This window comes from Salvelinus namaycush, chromosome 20 (genome assembly GCF_016432855.1).
Source record: "Salvelinus namaycush isolate Seneca chromosome 20, SaNama_1.0, whole genome shotgun sequence".
In the NCBI taxonomy this organism is placed as follows: Eukaryota; Metazoa; Chordata; class Actinopteri; order Salmoniformes; family Salmonidae; genus Salvelinus; species Salvelinus namaycush.
In genome coordinates, this window is record NC_052326.1 from 36194345 (window position 1) to 36214599 (window position 20255).

The 20255-nt window shown below is 42.1% G+C and overlaps 1 protein-coding gene across 1 annotated transcript in view; it reads left to right on the forward strand.

Annotated features, from left to right (window-relative positions):
• Nucleotides 1-1001: 1001 nt before the first annotated feature.
• Nucleotides 1002-20255, forward strand: part of LOC120064600 (CUGBP Elav-like family member 4) — a 134870-nt gene continuing 115616 nt past the window's right edge. Inside the window, exon 1 of the mRNA XM_039015202.1 lies at nt 1002-1245. Coding sequence (XP_038871130.1) covers nt 1002-1245 — 244 coding nt within the window. The remainder of the gene's footprint in view (nt 1246-20255) is intronic.

A 20255-nucleotide genomic window follows, 5' to 3' on the forward strand; every position in this document is an offset into this window, starting at 1 on the left:
CTACATGATACTGTGCGACACTGCTTTGTGTGACACAACCTAACGTTCCCTGAAATATATTTTAGCTGCGGATGTTGCCTTTTAACTAGGCTCGAGGATTTCAGTACCAGGCGCTGTCCACCCACCCGCTATTCAAGCAGTTCAAGCTCCTTCAAAAGTTCAATACTCTCCTAATTGTTCTACTACCATTTAATGGCCTTTTCACACCAAATGAAAATTGTTTTCAATCAAAATCCGTGGCCTTTTGGAGTGGGCCTATATTTTGAAGGGAAAATATGGTAGACATATATTTTATAGCATATTATTATTATTATTATTATTAGGCCTATTATTTCGCTGCGGATGTGGCGTGATTTGCATATGATAGGCTATTGCACAAGCGCCATACAGATTACTATCACTATTTTCTTTTTTTTATAGACCCCGTTCCCCTTGGATCGTACCATTCGGCTTTCTTAACGGGAAGGGGGAGATAAAACGCTGTGTAACACAAACATCGAGTCCTAGTGGTTCCCCTCGTTCTATACCTCCCCGCATTCCTTGTAGCCCTTGAGCTGGCCCCGTCCGTTTAAACCGAGAACACCCATACCGACTTCTCAATGCAAAAATTAAAAGGGAACCTAGAAGCAGGGACTAGGGGAACGAAAGGAGGTGTAAATAGAATACGAAAGCTCTTGGTCTCTCGCTCTATCCGCTCTCTCCTCTCTTTTAGTAAATGAATGAATGAATGATTAATTAGGACATAAATAGGCTACACGGAATCCACCAGGACAAGGAGACCTGCTCCAAGCTTTTGATATTCATTTTAGCCCAATGAGACATATGTATATTTATTCATGTACATATTTGCATTGGTAGGACTACAAGCAGGACCAGCAAGGCTTTTTAGATTTTTTTTTTTTAATCAATAGGCTACTTCGTTCGGAAGCTTCTATACAACGGCCACCAAGATTGCGCTGCTGCTACCGCCGCTGTTACCACAACTCATTGCTGGTCCGAAGATGGCAACTTTAACAAATGGACAGGTGGACGGCACAAACGGGCTAGTGAACGGATTAAGCCACAGCCACAGTCCAGCGGGCTGCGGGGGCACCATCCCCATGAAGGACCACGACGCCATTAAACTGTTCATCGGGCAAATACCGCGCAACCTGGACGAGAAGGACCTCAGGCCGCTCTTCGAGGAGTTCGGCAAGATCTACGAGCTCACGGTGCTCAAGGACCGCTTTACGGGCATGCACAAAGGTGGGTTGCGCCTACCAGTCCCCGAGAGAGCGGACTCCCCATCTTCACGCTCTTTTCTTTGCGGCTCCCGTTGCGGCTGCCTGTCACTAATGTCTTTCCATGGCTAGCAATCGTGTTCCCCCTAGTTCGGGAGACAGGACCGACGCGTATTGGATTTGATGGATTTGGTTGCGTAATATTACTTGCGTTAACAGAAAGTGGAATAGTCAATTTTTATTGTCTTGATTCCTTCGTCAATATTTAGCCATTTCAACGAACATATCCTCAAACCTCTGTAGTTCTGAGATATCCAGGCACGCCGTGCTGTCAAGTATCACGACCTAATAGGCTATTATGTAACAATATTGAGAGCAAGTCGCAGTTTATCTTGTAACTTTGGAAGTTTAGGCTATGGTGTTAAGAGTAAGTCACACATTTAGTTATCGTGCATTCATTCACAAGTGTAGAATCTCCACGCTTGAAAGTTCACCGGAGGAGTCCGGAGGAGCCCATGGCTTTTTGTCCACGGCACCATCTTGCACTCTGTTGCGCGTTATGCCAAGTTGCTTGTAACAGGAGGCGAGGGAGGGAGGAAAAAGGTGTTAGTGTGTGTGCGTGCGCGTGCGCGCGATCGTGCGTGATTGGGTACATGCTTTTTATAGCCTACTGTATTATTCTCTGAGAAAATGTAACCAATACTTTCTCAGATTTTACATAATGCATTCTACAGTACACATTACACATTACCTGTGGTCCACCCACCTTACCTACAATATGTAATTGAGGTTATTCTCTAGTCTAGTGCCTGACATTAGGCAGACGTTTTGTGGTTTTAGAAAGTAAAATGGATGTCAGAGAACTCTTTGAATATGGCGTAAAGACAGGTGTTTGAACAACCAGCTGATTTATAGAGTGATGGTGTTATGGTAATTTTATACAATGCTGAATACCTGTTGTGTGATGCAATGATCCGTCACATGCCTTGGTGTAAGGGTAATGGCCAGCCATATACCTTGGTGTAAGGGTAATGACCAATGTTATGGACGTTGATTTCAGGCTCTTTAGAGGGGTAGCCAGTGGTTAGCTATTCCCTATTTGCTCAGGACATCAGAATCTTAATGAAGTCACTAATTGATCTGCTACACCTGGAGGGCATTTTCAGACTCCATGGGTCACTTCATATGTGGACGTTAAAGTACAAACAGAACGTTTCAGTTGTCCTAAACTCAACCTCTCCCATCCCCTGTTACCAACATGACGTTTTGCATGTGTCAATAAATAATGATGATATAGAAATAAAGCAGGAGGAAGGGAGGAGGAGATTGCCAGGGATGGGGGAACCAAAGAGAGGAGAGGGAAGGGGGAGGAGGAGGGGGAAGAGGAAGGGGGGATATCTTTTATTAATAGCCCAGCTGTAGTAACGACTCCCTGTCCGACGGTTAATCACGTACGGCCCGTGAACTATGGGAGGCCATGCCGGCTGATTCTAGGAACTGTCTCCTTAGGGCGATATATTGCCTGGCATCACAGGCTAGGCCTCTGCTTTTATTAGTGCACCCCCCTTCGCAGCACCGCTCTCATATTATAACTAGCTGGATGCAATAGCTCTCTCGCTGGCTAGCTGGTTGGCTATAGACAGTATATATATACACCTCTTCTCCCAGCCAGCCCAATATCCCCACACCTTCCCACAAGCAGAGGATGTTTGTTGAATGTTGGGTTTTGTTTAAAGTTATTGTAAGGTTATGTCTGAATGTTTTAATGTAGGTAAATAATATTTTTTGGTAACTTGTTACTTACAGCCAACAGGTATAGTGCTTTATTACTTGTTATAAGCATGTATAAGCCTTTATAATGTGTTATTAGAAAGCTTAAAATATTTGACCGTGTCATAGATATGAAGGTGTTATGCCATAAGGGGTCCAATCATAACCTCTCATGTCAAATAACCATTGTATTATAACTGTAGTGGTCTACACCATGGACAGCATTCTCGTTATGTTGGTGTCATAGCATGGTTGACTAAATGTCATTGTGAAACGACACTATCATATACATGCCAAAATGGCACTGTCAAATAAAGTGTTACGATTGTGGAATTTGATGCTGCGATTTTGAGACCGACTGAAAAGCCTAGTCAGGATCATTATGAGATGATAGTAAGACATTATAACGGGTTCATACATGCTTACAACAAGTCTGGCATGCATTATAACTGCATCATAATGCTTTATACCTGTCAGCCTAAAGTAAAGTGTTGCCAGTATTTTGGATACATCTATAAACTGGCAAAACTTGTACGGCATCATTTTTTGACTATTGTACAAAATATAGTCCAAAAGCTCAAAGTCAAACAAGGGCAATGTTGCCCTATAAACAACTTTAGGGTTGAAGAAAGTTATTGGCTTTTCATTGGAATTAATACTGCAAGAAAATTGCACAACACTAGGGTCTTAGAACATTTGCAGCCTTTTGACACTTATTGGAATGCTCTGAGCTGATTGATGGCTTGGCTCCTAAGGTTATTTGCCTAAATCTCAGACTCCAGCCACAGCAAAACGTGTTCACTCCATTTTATCTTTCTTTTCTCTCCATCTTCTGTTTCCTCCTTTTCTTCTTTCAGTAGCATGTAACTTCTCATCGAAATACTCCTCCACCTCTCTCTTTCCTCCACATACTTTATCTGCACCTTTACTCCGTTCCCTGATTTTCCCTCGTCTCCTTCTGCTCCTTTCCTCCATATCCCATTTCCCTCTTTATTTCCCTGGTTCACAACAACCCTCAATTCATTTAGTGTGAATATATAGATGCACCTATAGATGCTATTAATATTCTACAATGTTATAGCAACATGTGACGCCACAATAATTTTTAGACAAACTCCTAGCTAGTATTTTCATTGTTGCAAAAGCCTCGGATACTACTAACTATACTATTGCAATTACCATCCCAATAATGACCCCATGTATCACTAGTAATCTAGTCTTTAGGTTGCCATCCCCTTGAAAGGGAGGGGGCTTGTAGAGGAGGCTGGGGTGGGAAGGGAACGGGCACAGAGGCGACAGCACTAGCCCTACATTCTCCCAATGATTTTATTTCTCTCCCCTCTGCGACTGGGCTGTGCTAATAGAGGCCATTTATAACCGTCACCGGCTGCCGTTGCGCATGCTGAGACGGACGTCGGCACAAAGAGGGGCCGTTTCGCAATTTTTTTGCAATGCAGTATGGGAGGGAGGGTGGGGGGAGATATGGCAGCACACTATGAACCAGGTGACCTAGCTAGAATACGCCCATGTACAGTAATACACCTTAGGTCAGTGGGTCAATCCTACCATGTATGACTGTCAAGTGTCAACAATGTATGTATCGTGTATCATCAGTTGCTTTCAAATCAAATCAAACTTTATTTGTCACATGTGCCGAATACAACAAGTGTAGACTTTACCGTGAAGTGCTTACTTACAAGCCCTTAACCAACAGTGCAGCTTTGGTGTAATAACAATGTAATATGCGTGTAGTAACGGAGTAATTGCATGTGTTGTTACATTCACTGAAAATGTTCTCCCTTGTTAGAGTTGCTTTGAGTTCCTCTGCTTCGGGTTTTCCTAGGAGTCCTTTGAAAGTGAGAGAAATACTAGGACTAGGTATACTGATATCTTGGGGTGTTTTTTGAGGAATTCAAGTGAAAGATAGAAAGAGGCTCCCGTTGGGCTCTCTGCCCTCACCTTATTTTGTCCTAGATAATCAAATCAAACTTCATTTGTCACATGCGCCAAATACAACAGGTGTAGACCTTACCGTGAAAGGCTTACTTACAAGCCTTTAAACAACAATGCAGTTCAAGAAAGAGTTAAGAAAAATATCTGATGTTAAATTGAGGATAATATTTAAATCATCAAATGCTGTATCCAATCAGATTTGCATGTAAAAAATTATGTTTATCCCTGTACCAAACTCGTTTGCTGCGATGGCTTTGCCGCCGACCTTTTATGAGAAGATTCGATCAGTGTTATATTGTAACCACCGCATGAACAACCATACCCATGGCCAAAAAGTGCTGGCAACAGCATAGTCTACCAAACTTGGGTGATTCTAAAATTACTAGATCGGCTAAGATTACAAAAACTGTGGAGGGGTAATCTATTTCTGTGTTATAATTAATACAAGTATTTGAAAGGACTTTAGATAGCAAAGGTAGTTATTTATATATATTCACAGTTAGTAAGCTACCATTCCTACACTCTTTTGCTTGAGAGGACAGTTAAACGACTGTAACTATACTGCCCTATCAAACAAAAAGGTAGTAACTGCTCATTGCGTGGAACTGAGAAAAATTGCTTTTATTTACCTTGGTTTCACAGTAACTTTATTGTCAATGGACAGAATGACTGAAGGCACTGCAGTATCGTAAAGGTAATACCCTGTGGGACTCAGTGAAGGTGTTACAGGATTGGAAGTTGAGAGAGAGAGAGAGAGAGAGAGAGAGAGAGAGAGAGAGAGAGAGAGAGAGAGAGAGAGAGAGAGAGAGAGAGAGAGAGAGAGAGAGAGAGAGAGAGAGAGGGGGGGTTCCGGACGCAGGATTTCACTCACGTTGCATCATCCCCTCTGTGGGCTCAGAATTTTCCACTCAGCTCCAATCGGAATGCATACTCAGACACCACATTGTGCCCTGTTTCTATGACGACGTGCCGTGATCAATATTGAGCGTTTTGTTGAGGCAACATGTGTCACCGGCGAGGTCACTTCTCGCTAAAGTCCTCCACCCAGGCGACCCACCCCACGCATCTAAATACATCCGAGACGCAAGACAAAAAAAATAGGGAGGAGAACAAGAGACGTGTACGTAGATACGTCAACTCTCATTTGTCAGCGGGGACAATTGTCAAGGCACCTCGGCTGCTATTGACCATTATGATTGGCCCGGGATAGTCAGAAGGGGCCGGTCATTAGCCCAGAGGGCCAGTTACTCACGGTGAGCGATGGCCATGTAGGAAGGAGGGGAATGTGGGGAGGGAGGAGGGAAACAGTGAGGGGGTGGAAGACTAGGGGATCAGCATTCTAACTGCTGGTAGAGAGTCATGACGGTTGTCAGGGGGGAAGAGAAGTCTCCAGAACTAAGATGTGACTCCACCCTCCATATTATGGAAGTGTTTGGAAAAGTATTTGCTAGCACTTTGCAATTTGTGTATGCACGCACGCACAACCAGCAAATACACACACACACACATTTGTTTTCTATCCTTGTGGGGACCAAACAATTGATTCCCATTCAAAATCCTATTTTCCCTAACCCCTAACCCTTAACCTTAATGCACTGTATGCACTGTATAACTAGTTGTATACATAACTACATAATAGACCTCTGTACTACTTGCTATTGTTGAATAATCTCAAGTCTAATCAAGTAAAGGATATATCCATATAAGAATATTGTTGTAACGGTTTTCTTCCGTTGGTGAAGGAGAGGACCAAAATGCAGCGCGGCTAGTGTTCAACATGTTTAATAAACAGAAAGACGATAACGTGAACACTATACAAAATACAAAATAACACATGTGAAAACCGAGACAGTCCTATCTGGTGCAGAACACAAAGACAGAAGACAACCACCCACAAACCCCAACACAAAACAAGCCACCTAAATATGATTCCCAATCAGAGACAACACAAAACACCTGCCTCTGATTGAGAACCATATTAGGCCAAACATAGAAACAGACAAACTAGACACACAACATAGAATGCCCACCCAGCTCACATCCTGACCAACACTAAAACAAGTAAAACACACAAGAACTATGGTCAGAACGTGACATGTGTGTTAATAGTCCCAATGTTTACTGGTGGTGCGATGCAAGCAAGCTTGGATGCCTTGTACAGCCTAGCCTGACACCAAGCACTTTTTTTTCTGAACTATACTTATTTTCTTGAACTATTTACTACTCTTTTTAGAAAACAAACAACTACTTCTTATTAGTAACAAATAATGCTAGGCTCTCTTCAAACAATGGGCCTTCAGCCTAATTCAAGATGGTAAATGCTAAGTGGGATGATTGGGATGACCCAACTCTGATGATAAATGCTAAGTGGGATGATTGGGATGACCCAACTCTGACATCACCCCATTGAATCTGCCAATTCAAGATGGCACCTGTGGGTTGGCCACACCTCTAACCACACCCATACCTGTAGCCTTAAAGGCATAATGCTGAATAAGCAATTATCAGTACAAAATAGTGTGAAAATGCAGGGACAGCCCTTTTATATAGATATACAATATCTCTCTGAAATATTTATGTTTCAATTAACCGCATTACAATGTTTTAGTATACTGCATACAAAATTCAAAATCTGAAGCACAGTTGGTCAGCCTTAAAACTCTACTCAGCTTAGCCTTTTGATTTCCCTATAAGAGGCTAAAGAAATTGCCCAAAGTCCAACCTCCTCCTTCCTCATATTAAAATTATATTTTTTGTTTTTTGCTATTGCCATGTCATTGCTTTGGCGATTTTGAGTGGCTGAAAGCTTCCTTTAGCGCTGTTTTGGAGGGTTAAATAGTTTCTATTTTCAAGGCCGTTGCGTCATCTACAGTTGAAGTCGGAAGTTTACATACACCTTAGCCAAATACATTTAAACTCAGTTTTTCACAATTCCTGACATTTAATCCTAGTAATAATTCCCTGTCGTAAGTCAGTTAGGAACACCACTTTATTATAAGAATGCAACATGTCAGAATAATAGTAGAGAATGATTTATTTCAGCTTTTATTTCTTTCATCACATTCCCAGTGGGTCAGAAGTTTACATACACTCAATTAGTATTTGGTACCATTGCCTTTAAATTGTTTAACTCGGTTCAAATATTTTGGGTAGCCTTCCAAGAGCTTCCCACAATAAGTTGGGTGAATTTTGGCCCATTCCTCCTGACAGAGCTGGTGTAACTGAGGCAGGTTTGTAGGACTCCTTGCTCGCACACGCTTTTTCAGTTCTGCCCACAAATGTTCTATGGGATTGAGGTCAGGGCGTTGTGATGGCCACTCCAATACCTTGACTTTGTTGTCTTAGGGCTAGGCGTCCCGCCAGCGGAACACCTGTCGACAACTTCCAGTGAAATTGGAGGGCGCGCAATTCAAATAAATAATCATAAAAATTATGGATATTAAACATTTAGGTACATACAAGTGTCTTATATCAGTTAAAAGCTTAAATTCTTGTTCATCTAACTGCAGTGTCCGATTTACAATAGGCTTTACAGCGAAAGCATGCCTTGCGATTGATTGAGAACGGTGCCCCACATCAACATATTTTTTCACCGGCACAGGCTTCATAAAATCACAAATAGCGATTTAAATATTCATTTACTTTTTGAAAATGTTCCTCTGATTTGCAGTACAAAGGGTCCCAGCTACAACATGCATGGTCGTTTTTGTTAGATAAAATCCTTCTTTATATCCCAAAAAGTCTGTTTAGTTGGCGCCATCGTTTTGAGTAATCCACTCGTTCAACATGTAGAGAAAGGAATCCAAAAAGCTAACGCTAAACTTTGTTAAAGCAAGTCAAAATACACTTCTGTTTAATCCTCAGATACCCTAAAATGTAATTAAACTGTAATATTTCATGCAGAAAGAAGTATGTTCAATAGGAAAGCGATATTAGCAGGTGCGCGTCCTTTGTCGGGCGCGCACAGACTGATTTCCAACACTGAGTCCCAGTACTAAAAATCATAATTATTCCTCGTTTTGGAAGAAACAAGCCTGAAACCTTGAACAAAGACTGTTGACATCTAGTGGAAGCCATAGGAATTGCAATCTGGGAGCTGGATTTTGATATGCCCCTATACTTTCCATTGTAAGAGCATGGACTCTCAAATAAAAATATTTATAATACCATATCTATTGTGTTATAGTCTCATATATTATTTTAACATTTCTACAAACTTAAAAGTGTTTTTTATCCAATACTACCAATTATATGCATATCCTGGCTTCTGGGCCTGAGTAACAGGCAGTATACTTTGGGCACGTCAGTCAGGCGGATATTGAAAAAAAGGACCACAGCCTGAAGAAGTTTTAAGCCATTTTGCCACAACTTTGGAAGTATGCTTGGAGTCATTGTGCATTTGGAAGACCCATTTGCGACCAAGCTTTAACTTCCTGACTGATGTCTTGAGATGTTGCTTCAATATATCCACTTAATTCTCTTTCCTCGTGATGCCATCTATTTTGCGAAGTGACCAGTCCCTCCTGCAGCAAAGCACCCCCACAACATGATGCTGCCACCCCCGTTCTTCATGGTTGGGATGGTGTTCTTCGGCTTGCAAGCCTCCCCCTTTTTCCTCCAAACAAAACGATGGTCATTATGGCCAAACAGTTCTATTTTTGTTTCATCAGACCAGATGAAACCAGGACATTTCTCCAAAAAGTACAATCTTTGTCCCCATGTGCAGTTGCAAACTGAGTCTGGCTTTTTTATGGCGGTTTTGGAGCAGTGGCTTCTTCCTTGCTGAGCGGCCTTTCAGGTTATGTCGATATAGGACTCGTTTTACTGTGGATATAGATAATTTTGTACCCGTTTCCTCAAGCATCTTCACAAGGTCCTTTCCTGTTGTTCTGAGATTGATTTGTGCTTTTCGCACCAAAGTACGTTCATCTCTAGGAGACAAAACGTGTCTCCTTCCTGAGCGGTATGACGGCTGCGTGGTCACATGGTGTTTATTCTTGCGTACTATTGTTTGTACAGATGAACGTGGTACCTTCAGGCATTTGGAAATTGCTCCCAAGGATGAACCAGACTTGTGGAGGTCCACAATTTTTTTTCTGAGGTCTTGGCTGATTTCTTTTGATTTTCCCATGATGTCAAGAAAAGAGGCACTGAGTTTGAAGGTAGGACTTGAAATACATCCACAGGTACACCTCCAATTGACTCAAATTATGTAAATTAGCCTATCAGAAGCTTCTAAAGCCATGACATCCTTTTCTGGAATTTTCCAAGCTGTTTAAAGGCACAGTCAACTTAGCGTATGTAAACTTCTGACCCACTGGAATTGTGATACACTGAATTATAAGTTAAATAATCTGTCTGTAAACAATTGTTGGGAAAATTACTTGTGTCATGCACAAAGTAGATGTCCTAACCGACTTCCCAAAACTATAGTTTGTTATTTAGAAATTTGTGGAGTGGTTGAAAAATAAGTTTTAATGACTCCAACCTAAGTGTATGTAAACTTCCGACTTCAACTGTAAGTGTTATTGTGGTCCATGTTAAATGTTTCAAGAGGCTGATGCTTGGGGTCTGTTCGATCCTTCTGCTTGTTTCCCTGCCGTTTCAGATATAACCTCTGTTCCAGAGTGAGAGAATGCAATGCTTTCAAAATGTGGAAACCTTCTGTTGTTCACACAGTTTATTACCCCTCTTTATTTGATTTGACAGAGATATCTTCCTCTGAAAATGCTAGTTCTCACATATCCTGCTTTGCTATCGCTTCATCTGAACAGTATGGTGTGTGTGTGTGTGTGTGTGTGTGTGTGTGTGTGTGTGTGTGCATGTGTTTGTGTGTGTGGTGCCCATGCAGAAATCAAACCAACTGAGCCAATGGAACAACCACAATTCTTCCCCATCCCCAACTTTCTCTCTCCAACAGGACCAGTTAAAGGTTTAGTAAGGCTAAAGCCTTGAAACATTCTGACTCGGTTATATTCCACTGTAGGTCTGATGCACACGTCCACTGACATTTAGAAGTTTGACTTCTTAGAGATCAATGGAACATATAGGTCAGGCTGGGAACAGCAGCGAATTCAACCCAGGACTCAAAAGGTCTACTGAATTAGATTTATATCCGTATTGTTGTGCTGCATACTTTGTACCATAATGATGGTGATTTACTACAACCCTCTCTACTGTTTGTTAAGTTATAGTGCAGGCAATCTCTCTGACATGACATTCATTGCTATAGCACATATCTGCACCGTGTAGGTGTAATTATAAGCTTTGGCAATATGTACACTGTTACGTCATAGAGAACACATGCTATATAATTATAGAGTAAGATACAAGTTCCTTTGTCTATAGGTCAGCTGTTTGTATACGGTGCATTCGGAAAGTATTCAGACCCCTTTACTTTTTCCACATTTTGTTATGTTACAGCCTTATTCTAAAATGGATTCAATTGTTGTTTTTTCCTCATCAATCTTCAAACAATACCCCATAATGACAAAGCAAAAACAGGTCTTTAGAAATTTTCACAAATGTATTACAAGTAAAAAATGAAAATATGCTGCCACAACCTAGTCTGAGGTCTTGAGCGCTCTGGAGCAGGTTTTCATCAAACAACCCCACAGCATAATGCTGTCACCACAATGCTTCACCGTAGGGATTGTGCCAAGTTTCCTCCAGACGTGACACATGGCATTCAAACCAAAGAGTTGTTTCTCATGGTCCGAGAGTCTTTAGGTGCCTTTTGGCAAACTCCAAGCGGGCTGTCATGTGCCTTTTACTGAGGAGTGGCTTCTATGTGGCCACTCTACCATAAAGGCCTGATTGGTGGAGTGCTGCAGAGATGGTTGTCCTTCTGGAAGTTTCTCCCATCTCCACAGATGAACTCTGGAGCTTTGTGTTCTTGGTCACCTCCCTGACCAAGGCCCTTCTCCCCCGATTTCTCAGTTTGGTCAGGCGTCCAGCTCTAGGAAGAGTGTTGGTGGTTCCAAACTTCTTCCATTTAAGAATGATGGAGGCCGCTGTGTTGTTGGGGACCTTCAATGCTGCAGACCGTTTTTGGTACCCTTCCTCTATGCCTCGACCTATGCCTCAACACAATCCTGTCTCTGAGCTTTACGGAGAATTCCTTCAACCTCATGGCTTGGTTTTTGCTCTGACATGCACTGTCAACTCTGGGACCTTATATGTACAGGTGTGTGCCTTTCCAAATCATGTCCAATCAATTGAATTTACCACATGTGAACTCCAATCAAGTTGTAGAAACATCTCAACGATGATCAATGGAAACAGGATGCACTTGAGCTCAATTCCAAGTCTCATAGCAAAGGGTCAGAATACTTACAGTTGAAGTCGGAAGTTTACATACACTTAGGTTGGAGTCATTAAAACTCATTTTTCAACCACTCCACACATTTCTTGTTAACAAACTGTAGTTTTGGCAAGTTGGTTAGGACATCTACTTTGTGCATGACACAAGTAATTTTTCCAACAATTGTTTACAGACAGATTATTTCACTTATAATTCAGTGTATCACAATTCCAGTGGGTCAGAAGTTTACATATGCTAAGTTGACTGTGCCTTTAAACAGCTTGGAAAATTCCAGAAAATTATATAATGGCTGTCACGCCCTGGCCTTAGTTACCTTTGTTTTCTTTATTATTTTAGTTAGGTCAGGGTGTGACATGGGGGAAGTATGTGTTTTGTATTGTCTAGGGGTTTTTGTATGTTTATGGGGCAGTGTTTAGTCTAGGTGTATGTATGTCTATGGTTGCCTAGATTGGTTCTCAATTAGAGACAGCTGTCTATCGTTGTCTCTGATTGGGAGCCATATTTAGGCAACCATAGTCATTAGGTAGTTTGTGGGTGATTGTCTATGTCTATGTTGCATGTTAGCACTTAGTTTGTATAGCTTCACGTTCGTCGGTTTATTGTTTTGATTTTGTTTGTATAGTGTTCTTCGTTTTTTCGTCTTTATTAAAGTAAAGATGTATTGCTATCACGCTGCGCCTTGGTCCTCCTCTCTTTCACTTTACGACGATCGTGACAATGGCTTTAGAAGCTTCTGATAGGCAAATTGATATCATTTGAGTCAATTGGAGGTGTACCTGTGGATGTATTTCAAGGCCTACCTTCAAACTCAGTGCCTCTTTTCTTGACATCATGGGAAAATCAAAAGAAATCAGCCAAGACCTCAGAAAAAAAATTGTAGACCTCCACAATTCTGGTTCATCCTTGGGAGCAATTTCCAAATGCCTGAAGGTACCACGTTCACCTGTACAAACAATAGTACGCAAGTATAAACCCCATGGGACCACGGAGACATCATACCGCTCAGGAAGGAGACGCGTTCTGTCTCCTAGAGATGAAGGTACTTTGGTGCGAAAAGCACAAATCAATCTCAGAACAACAACAAAGGACCTTGTGAAGATGCTGGAGGAAACAGGTACAAAATGATCTATATCCACAGTAAAACGAGTCCTATATCGACATAACCTGAAAGACCGCTCAGCAAGGAAGAAGCCACTACTCCAAAACTGCCATGGGACAAAGATTGTACTTTTTGGAGAAATGTGCTCTGGTCTGATGAAACAAAAATAGAACTGTTTGGCCATAATGACCATCATTATGTTTGGAGGAAAAAGGGGGAGCCTTGCAAGCCGAAGAACACCATCCCAACCGTGAAGCACGGGGGTGGCAGCATCATGTTGTGGGGGTTCTTTGCTGCAGGAGGCACTGGTGCACTTCACAAAATAGATCGCATTATGAGGAAAGAAAACTATGTGGATATATTGAAGCAAGACATCAGTCAGGAAGTTAAAGCTTGTTCGCAAATGGGTCTTACAAATGGACAATGACTGCAAGCATACTTCCAAAGTTGTGGCAAAATGGCTTAAGGACAACAAAGTCAAGGTATTGGAGTTGCCATCACAAAGCCCTGACCTCAATCCTATCTAAAATTTGTGGGCAGAACTGAAAAAGCATGTGCGAGCAAGGAGGCCTACAAACCTGACTCAGTTACACCAGCTCTGTCAGGAGGAATGGGCCAAAATTCACCCAACTTATTGTGGGAAGCTTGTGGAAGGCTACCCAAACTGTTTGACTCAAGTTAAACAATTTAAAGGGAATGCTACCAAATACTAATTGAGTGTAAACGTCTGACCCACTGGGAATGTGATGAAAGAAATAAAAGCTGAAATAAGTAATTCTCTCTACTATTATTCTGACATTTCACATTCTTAAAGTAAAGTGGTTATCCTAACTGACCTAAGACAGGGAATTTTTACTAGGATTAAATGTCAGGAATTGTGAAAAACTGAGTTTAAATGTATTTGGCTAAGGTGTATGTAAACTTCCGACTTCAACTGTATGTAAATAAGGTATTTGTTTTTTATTTTTAATACATTTGCAGAAATTTCTATAAACCTGTTTTCGCTTTGTCATTATGGGGTATTGTGTGTAGATTGAGGAAAAACATTCAGAATATCAATTTCAGAATAAAGCTGTAACGTAACAAAGTGTGGAAAAAGTCAAGGACTGAATACTTTCTGAATGCACTGTACTGTGTCTCTATACTATAGCTCTATTACTAATAAATATAAACCTTGACAGACTGTTCTTAGTAAGATTGTGGTGCAAGCAGAGGGGGGTGTGTGTGTGTGTGTGTGTGTGTGTGTGTGTGTTTGCCTCTCCGTGCTGTCTTGAGGTTTAGGTGGCTGAATGGAATCAAAGCCTGAAATGTGTACTCGTATCAGACAAAGACATGATATGATGGCATTAAGCACAATATCATGATTGTTCACCATTTAATATACATGTAGGTGTGTGTCTTTTGGATCATACATACTTTTTTGTAATAGCATATACTGTATCTTGGAACTTTAAACATCAATGTGGGAACATGAAATGGATGAAATAAAAAATAAAAATCAGGATACACGTCGAGATGTTTTCAATGAAACCTGTGGGATGCATTACAGCATATCCAATAGAAGCAATATTAGGGCAACAACAGAAGATAAATCAAGCGAAAGTAAATCAAAGCATCCGTTAAATTAGCATACATTCGTTCAATATCATGAATAATGAGCAAAATAAAGATCTTATAAGCATGTGTGACAAGAAACAGGTACACAAGTATAAATCAAAATAGATAAAAGCTTTTAGTAGACACAAAATATCTAGTTAAAATCAACATTGGAACAAGGAACATAGGCCTAGCTAGTGTACCCATTGGTTTCTGATCCTAGAACTAGAGAGAGTGTTGATGTCACGATCGTTATAAGACGAATGAGTGGACCAAGGCGCAGCGTGAAAGAAAGACATCTTCTTTTAATGAAGACAAACAAAACACTTATAAACGAACAAAAAAACAACAAACGATCGTGAAGCTAAAACAAACTACGTGCACACATGCAACATAGACATAGACAATAACCCACAATCACCTAAAGCCTATGGCTGCCTTAAATATGGCTCCCAATCAGAGACAACAATAAACAGCTGTCTCTGATTGAGAACCAAACCAGGCAACCATAGACTTTCCTAAACCTCTCTACTGAACACAATCCCATTCACTATACACAAACCCCTAAACAATACACACACCCTAAACTAGACAAAACACACAAACATCCCATGTCACACCCTGACCTAACTAAACTAATAAAGAAAATCAATATAACAGAGGCCAGGGTGTGACAGTTGATCTGCTCATGGCTGGCTGGCGACTCTGGCTGCTCATGGCTGGCTGGCGACTCTGGCTGCTCATGGCTGGCTGGCGACTCTGGCTGCTCATGGCTGGCGTTGGGCAGACGGATGGCTGCTCATGGCTGGCGTTGGGCAGACGGATGGCTGCTCATGGCTGGCGTTGGGCAGACGGATGGCTGCTCATGGCTGGCGTTGGGCAGACGGATGGCTGCTCATGGCTGGCGTTGGGCAGACGGCCAACTCTGACCTGCTGAGGCGCATAGTAGGCCTGGTGCGTGGTGCCGGAACTGGTGGTACCGGACTGGAGACACGCACCTCAAGGCTAGTGCGGGGAGCAGGAACAGGGCACACTGAATTCTCGAGGCGCACTATAGGCCTGGTGCGTGGTACCGGGACTGGTGGTACCGGGCTGAGGGCACGCATCTCAGGGCTAGTGCGGGGAGCAGCAACAGGATGCACAGGACTCTGGAGACGCACAGGAGGCTTGGTGCGTGGTGCCGGAACTGGTGGTACCGGGCTGGAGACACGCACCATAGGGTGAGTGCGTGGAGGAGGAACAGGGCTCTGGAGACACACTGGAAGCCTGGTGCGTGGTGTTGGCACTGGTGGTACTGGGCTGGGGCGGGGAGGTGGCGCCGGATATACCGGACCATGCAGGCGTACTGGCTCCCTTGAGCACTGAGCCTGCCCAACCTTACCTGGTTGTATGCTCCCCGTCGCCCGACCAATGCGGGGAGGTGGAATAACCCGCACTGGGCTGTGTAGGCGAACCGGGGATACCATGCGTAAGGCTGGTGCCATGTATGCCGGCCCGAGGAGACGCACTGGAGACCAGACGCATTGAGCCGGCTTCATGGCACCTGGCTCAATACTCAATCTAGCCCTGCCAGTGCGGGGAGGTGGAATAACCCGCACCGGGCTATGCACACGTACAGGAGACACCATGCGTTCTACCGCATAACACGGTGTCTGCCCGTACTCTCGCACTCCACGGTAAGCATAGGGAGTTGGCACAGGTCTCCTATCTGACTTCGCCACACTCCCTTGTAGCCCCCCCCCCAAGAAATTTTTGGGTTTTACTCACGGGCTTCCAGCCTTGCTTCCGTGCTGCCTCCTCATATCGCCTCCTCTCGGCTTTAGCTGCCTCCAGCTCTTCACGAGGGAGGCGATATTCTCCCGGTTGTGCCCAAGGTCCCTTACCATCCAATATCTCCTCCCAAGTCCAAGAATCCTGTGTATATAGCTCCTGTTGCTGCTTGACACGCTGCTTGGTCCTTTTTGGGTGGGTTATTCTGTCACGATCGTTATAAGACGAATGAGTGGACCAAGGCGCAGCGTGAAAGAAAGACATCTTCTTTTAATGAAGACAAACAAAACACTTATAAACGAACAAAAAAACAACAAACGATCGTGAAGCTAAAACAAACTACGTGCACACATGCAACATAGACATAGACAATAACCCACAATCACCTAAAGCCTATGGCTGCCTTAAATATGGCTCCCAATCAGAGACAACAATAAACAGCTGTCTGATTGAGAACCAAACCAGGCAACCATAGACTTTCCTAAACCTCTCTACTGAACACAATCCCATTCACTATACACAAACCCCTAAACAATACACACACCCTAAACTAGACAAAACACACAAACATCCCATGTCACACCCTGACCTAACTAAACTAATAAAGAAAATCAATATAACAGAGGCCAGGGTGTGACAGTTGATCTCTTGTTGATCCTAGAACTAGTGACAATGTACATCTCTGCTGTTGATCCTAGAACTAGCTACTATCCTAGAACTAGCTACAGGGTACCTGCGGTTGATTCTATAACTAGCTGCAATGTAGTTATCTATTGTTGATCCTATGGAGCAGAAGCCAAAGACTGTTGATCCTGGAACTAGCTACCTCTCTGCTGTTGATCCTATGGAGCGGAAGCCAAAGACTTAAGAGGCAAAGCTTGTGTCATTATGTGAGGTAAGATATGCATTTATCCCTCTGGGAATTAACTTGTTATACCCCTAACCGAGACTGGGGGAGTCTTTGCTTCAACTAGACTTCCTCTCCATCTCATTTCATTTCTATTTCATGCACCCAATAAAAAATGTACCAAGTTGACATGTAAAATGGAGGTCGGGAAGGCTTTTGGAATGATCTCCTTAATTATTCAAGGCAAAGTTTGATTCAGAAAATGGAGGACGGTGAATAAGTCATGGGGAAGTTTTCGAGGGTTCGGAGGCAGTTTGGGGGTAAGGGTAAGAGTTGGTACTACTAAGGTCAAGTCTCAATCAAATTTATGATGGATGGAATACTAACTTCAGATGTGCTTTTGGAAGGGGCAGGGTGGAGACTGAAAGAAATGAAGAGTGCATTCAGAGAGAGGTAAAGAGAGTGAAGCAGAGTGATAGAGGCAGAGAGAGAGAAAGCGAGAAACAGAGAGAGAGAGGCAGAGAGAGAGTGAGGGACTCCCAAAGACACATGTCCCCCTCCCTGCAAGTAGATGGCTCCTGGCCCCGTTCCACGGCAGGCTCTGACCCCTCTGTCCTTTGCTGTAATTTATAGGTTGCGTTTTGCAATATTTAAGCACTAATCTGTGGCAATCACTGCCCTGGAAGGACAATGACCTTCCTGCAATGGGAGCAGAATTCAGCCTCGCTGCTTGAAGCCGCCCCCAGGGGTGAATAAGCAAGCGCTCACCGATGTAAGCAGCCATTTTTTACAACGTGTTAATGTTGTTGTTGTGCCTATAATAGTACCTGCTGTTTTTCTCTGCTACACTTCATGTGAACTGCTTTCAGTTGGTTATCTCCTAGATAAGTGGATATTTGACCCACATAAGAAAAAAGGGTCAAAATATATTAGGGGTTATTAGGTTTAAGGTTAGGTTGAGGAACAAGGGCGAGGTTAAGGTTAGGTATAGTTCCATTGATGTTAAAGTAAGGTTAAAGGAACGGCATGAAGGTTAGCATACTGCCGTCCGCCTCCATTCATTTCCTGACGCTTAAATATATACTGCCTTTTTAGAAATGTGGGTTTTAGTTGGCGAAAGCTATGCAATGAGTAAACAATTATTTACGTGGTGGAATGTTTATTTTGAAGATAATGTATGCTGTAGTTCAAAATATATACATGATATGTGTACATGAATTAATTCATCAATGCCACAAATGCTGCATGATATCAATATTACGATTTGTGGCCTCTGCCTCAGTATAGATCTGTGTGTAAGAATATGGCTTTGTGTGTGTGTGTGTGTGTGTGTGTGTGTGTGTGTGTGTGTGTGTGTGTGTGTGTGTGTGTGTGTGTGTGTGTGTGTGTGCGTCTAATACAGTAGACTACTTGGCTCAGCGGCCTGTGGGCTCAGCTGGCTCTCTGCCTAGCCATTCAGCACATAACTCAACGAACAAGTCAGCCCAGGAATGATTTGGAAAGAAACCCTTCAGCAAATTATTTCATGGCTTCTGAGATCTCTCCCTAGCACCACTTGTAGGTTTCTAGACTAAGAAATAATTTACATTAAAACCTTTCAGTGATCCCGGATCCGGGAGCATCCTCATCAAAAAAGCTGACTAGCATAGCCTAGCCTAATGCGACAGGGATATCATATAATATAATTTCATGAAATCACAAGTCCAATACAGCAAATGAAAGATAAACATCTTGTGAATCCAGCCATCATTTCTGATTTTTAAAATGTTTTACAGCGAAAACACAATATGTATTTATATTAGCTAACCACAATAGCCAAACACACAACGGCATGTTTTCACCATGTTTCCACAGCATAGGTAGCTTTCACAAAACCCAGAAATAGAGATAAAATTAATCACTAACCTTGAACAACTTCATCAGATGACAGTCTTATAACATCATGTTATACAATACATTTATGTTTTGTTCAAAAATGTGCATACTTGACGTATAAATCGTAGTTTTACATTGCAGCCACCATCACAAATAGCACCAAAGCAGCCAGAATAATTACAGAGAGCAACGTGAAATACATAAATACTCATCATAAAACATTTATGAAAAATACATGGTGTACAGCAAATCAAAGATAAACATCTTGTGAATCCAGCCAATATTTACGATTTTTTAAAGTGTTTTACAGCGAAAACACAATATAGAATTATATTAGCTTACCACAATAGCCAAACACACAAAAACATTTATTCACCGCCAACATAGCTTTCGCAAAAACCAGCAATAGAGATAAAATGAATCACTAACCTTTGGACAACTTCATCAGATGACAGTCTTATAACATCATGTTATACAATACATTTATGTTTTGTTCGAAAATGTGCATATTTAGAGCTGCAAATCGTGGTTATACATTGTGAATACGTAGCAACAATTCACCAAAATCTCCGGAGATATTTTGGACAGTCACCTAATCTAATCAAAGAACTCATCATAAACTTTACATAAAAATACTTGTTGTATGGCAAATGAAAGATACACTGGTTCTTAATGCAACCGCTGTGTTAGATTTTTAAAAATAACTTTACTACAACATACAGTATGCATTATTGTGAGACAGCGCTCACCTATTCTCCGCGGTGTTGGAGCCAACATATTCCACAGAAATACGAAATAACA